Source organism: Argiope bruennichi, chromosome 6 (genome assembly GCF_947563725.1).
Source record: "Argiope bruennichi chromosome 6, qqArgBrue1.1, whole genome shotgun sequence".
NCBI classification, from domain to species: domain Eukaryota; kingdom Metazoa; phylum Arthropoda; class Arachnida; order Araneae; family Araneidae; genus Argiope; species Argiope bruennichi.
Genome location: NC_079156.1, coordinates 101,562,631 through 101,566,900, shown reverse-complemented (window position 1 = coordinate 101,566,900; position 4,270 = coordinate 101,562,631). Strand labels below are relative to the sequence as shown.

General features: G+C 28.3%; 1 protein-coding gene across 1 annotated transcript; it reads right to left on the bottom strand.

Moving 5' to 3' along the window:
• Positions 1 to 1,434: 1,434 nt before the first annotated feature.
• LOC129973091 (elastin-like) lies at positions 1,435 to 3,274 on the bottom strand. The gene is made up of 2 exons (XM_056087474.1): positions 3,238 to 3,274; positions 1,435 to 1,873 (listed from the first exon to the last, which is right to left on the bottom strand). Exons 1-2 carry the CDS (start codon positions 3,247 to 3,249, stop codon positions 1,445 to 1,447), a joined length of 441 nt encoding a protein of 146 aa, XP_055943449.1. The 5' UTR covers positions 3,250 to 3,274; the 3' UTR covers positions 1,435 to 1,444.
• Between the last annotated feature and the right edge of the window lie 996 nt (positions 3,275 to 4,270).

Genomic DNA, 4,270 nt, shown 5'->3' with positions numbered 1-4,270 from the left:
TTTCTGCTACGAAATTTCATTGCACAAATGAAAGTGGTGCAATTCGAATTTTTTAGAAGATACATTTTTAATATTAGCAATATGAATAATTATGAAATGATCTTTGTATATTTGGATGGGGCAGAAGTCGTTCAAATATACATAGTTATCTGGTAGATTTGATATCAATTTTGTATATCATGAGCGATTAATTGAAAAAGCCTTACATTTCAGCGTAATGGAGTTTTGTTTCATCGTGAATTCACATTAATATATTTCACAAAGACAGGACATATGAAGAGCTTATCAACTCTGCATATAGCAAACGATTTAGAAACCTAAAGAACTTATCAACTATGCATATCAATTTAGAAACCTAAAGAACTTATCAACTATGCATATCAATTTAGAAACCTAAAGAACTTATCAACTATGCATATCAATTTAGAAACCTAAAGAACTTATCAACTATGCATATCAATTTAGAAACCTAAAGAACTTATCAACTATGCATATCAATTTAGAAACCTAAAGAACTTATCAACTATGCATATAGCAAACGATTTAGAAACCTAAATATAGTTTTCTCTTAAGCGTGTAAGATGGAGCCACGAATCACTGTTTATTCCTAAACTTCTAGTGTAAGTTAAAAGCTGTATTAGCAGAAGATAAAATTATACATCCTTAAGTATCTTATTATTATTTTTATTACAACTATATGCTTTTTTGCTTTGAATTTTATAAGGATTAAAAAACTGTGAAATGCGATTCACTCTTCATTCTGTAAAATCATTGTGTTTTTGTACGTTTCTATAACTTTTTTGTCATCTAAAAATTTTCATTGTGAATATTAGTAGCATTTTAATTATTTGAAAATAAATAACAAAAAAAAAAGTATTTTGGTTTATAACTTCATTTCATGATTTTAAAACATATTAAAAAATTGGAAAATTTCTGGGAAAGAAATTGCCTATTTTGATGAAACTCGTTAATAACTGCATCCTTTTTACTAAGAATTTTTAAATATAATTATTTACAGTAAAAACTTTGAGAATGTTGATTAACCTTGAGATTCTGCAAAATTATATGAGATGTTTTATGAGATATGGACATTTTTATGAAATACATTTTTATTACAGGAATTTTTGTAACTATGTATATTTAATCTTTCGGTTGCTGAGAAATATTCTCCGAAATAAATTTTATAATGAATTAAGACAGAAACTTTTAAGTTTCCAATCTATCCAATAACCTATCCAATTCTTCTCACAAATCGAATATAAAATTCTCCCAATTTGATAAAATCTGTGTCAAGTGAGTTTAACAAATAGTACAAATCATGAAACCAAATGTTATTTTAAGCATCTGGGCCTTCAAGAAATAAACAAAAATAAAAAAGAAAGTGCTAACAAAATAATTTATTTCACAGACAAATCAAACATTTCAACAGCAAAAGCAAATAGATTTACAAGATAGCCTTTCCTAGTCCAAGACCAAGAGGTGCTGCAAGACCGAGCTTTCCAACACCAAGTCCAAGAGGGGCACCAAGAAGGCCAGTACCGGCAACCAGGGGGGCTCCAGCTACGAGTCCGTTGGCGAGGATTCCGTTGCCGGCGATGACTCCGTTGGCGAGGGCGATGGGTGCAGCGCCAGCAATGGGAGCAGAGAGACCAAGAGGAGCAGCGAGACCAAGAGTAGCGGCAAGCCCAAGTGGTGCGGCAGGGGCAACGTGGTTGATGGTAGCTCTCTGGGTGGAAACGGTGGCTACGGCAGGGGCAGCGATCAGTCCTTTTCCGATGCCCAAGGGTCCAGCAGCGAGCACAGGTGCTCCCAATCCCAATGGTCCAATAAGGGATGCATGAGCAGCTGCGAGGGCAGCGCAGAAGATGACAATCTGGAAATCATGAGAATTCGTATTTATATTGACTCTTTCGAAAATTTGTGAATTCTAAATTATACTCGGAAAAATCTACTTAGAATATTATAAACTGAGAAAACTGAAAATTGCTATGTATAATGTTTTGTACAGTAAAATATTACAAATATAATGAAGATAACTAAACATTTTTTTATTTAATATTGAAAAAAAAATCAATAGGAAATAGCTTTATTCAATAGGGTAATTATTTCATTTTAATCAACAAATTTAGAGGTAAAATACAAGTCTTCAGTTGAAAAATATTCTCAATAAATTTGATACGTGATTCAGGTAAAGTTGGAAAAATATTTGTCTTTTACATAATTAAATATGGAAATATATATCCTTTCTGGATAAATTTAAGCTGACATTTCCAATAATTCGGTCCATGATGTCAATAATTTAACGTATTTAAGCTAGCCTTATACATTCTTTTTAATATCCCCAGAGAAAGAATTATCCTTTATATTCAATTGAAATATTGTACTTTTCAAAGGATTAACTTAAAATGTGAGGACTTGGATTCTGAAAATATTATGTTGGGATTGATCAAACTTAACTGATCTGGCGATTACACTTTTAGAGAAATTAAAACCTTGTGAGTCGAAGCTAAACTGTCAGTCCTTTTTTTATACTAGAATATATTTCGGCTGTTAATACTTTCATAACACAAAATTCGTGTGATGCAGTTTTCTGTCAAATTCATGAGCGAAGCTGCCTTCTTTCGATAACATTTAGTTGTTTCTGATAGAAGTTATGAGGCTTTAATTTTAAAGATTTGGCCAATTTATTTTCACATCTCAACGTATTTTTAACATGTAAATGTTTTTTTTAGAATAAGTTTTAATTTTATTAACTTTGCAAAACTGTGTTTTTTTAACAATTATCGTCTAAATTAGCTAGCTATTTTGTACCTAATATTACTGAAATAAACATTCGGCATATGATCAATTACATTTGATAAAGAACTAATATTATTCAAAAATTCTACAATTCATTAAATTTATAATTTTTAAAGCTTATTTATTTCACATCTAGGTATATAAGATTCTTTAGCCGGCTCTTAAGCCTTAAGATTCTTAGCTGCTTTCAATCTAGCGACTCGCAGAATCTACCTGATCTAATAAAATGGTATCTTTTTTTATGTGTATCCTATGCCATACATGCATTCAATTAAATCTGACTACAATACTAAGAATATAAAATAATAAATAAGAATATAAAACAATAAAATATAATATATAAATATATATTTCAAGAACGAAATATTAACCGATTTCATAGATATGTTAAAAATATATAAATGATATAAAGTATTTAAAAACATTTTTCATATTTACCTTTGCGAACATTTTGAAATGTGTTACTTGAGCTAGCTTCAGGTGCTAATGATTATTTTGGAAGTTTTAACCCCTTTTATAGCACCTGAGAGGATTGATATCATAATAAAAATAATGTAAATAAACAAAGGCACTATAATTTATTCATAAATCATTAAATGTTTGCATCTATTAATGCCGCATCTGTGGCATTGAGCCAACTGCAGGTTCCGGTTCTGTCCGGATCGGTTCAATTCTTTGTTTTGTCAAGTAAATCACCACACCCATAAATGTTTATATGGATATGTTTATTCTGGCAAGGTTTGCATACCTTTGAGTTTTATGTCATATTTATAATTCGCTTATGAATAAAATTATTAATTAGTGTCTCAGATGCCATTTAATATCATAATATTAAAAACTGGAAAATATGATGCTAAATTTTTGCAAAACATCTTTCACTTATAATTCGAAAAAAAAAAAAAATTATTTTGGAATTTTGATTTAAAAACAGTTTTTTTTCTACTAAAGTATGTTAATTTGATAGTTAAAAGAGAATTATTTTTATTAGTTCTTCCTACGCAATTAAGTATTATATTATCAATACATAATTCTAAATTTTTTTAAATTCTATTTCATTCAAACATATTTATTTCTTAGCTGAAATTGTAAACAATCGCTCTCAAATTAACAAAAAAACTTAATATAAGAAATTTATTTTTGTTTGTTTTCAGCACATAATCAAAGGAACTAACTGCATTATGCAATAAAATTGTTTTAAAAAAATTAATTATTCAAATACATAACTTCAAATTAAATAGTAATTACTTAATTAAATATAAATTAATTTTTACTTTGATTAATTACATTTTTAAATTTATAAAGAGTTATTATCGTATTTTTTAAAAGGTAAAATTTTAAAGCATATTTGGATTTAAAAACTCATACTACAAAAAATGACTAATTAATTTTATGTTTACCTTAAATTATATTTCAAACACCTCTTTATAGTTCCAATAAAGTGATATAATCAAATAAATGATGTATTTATAAT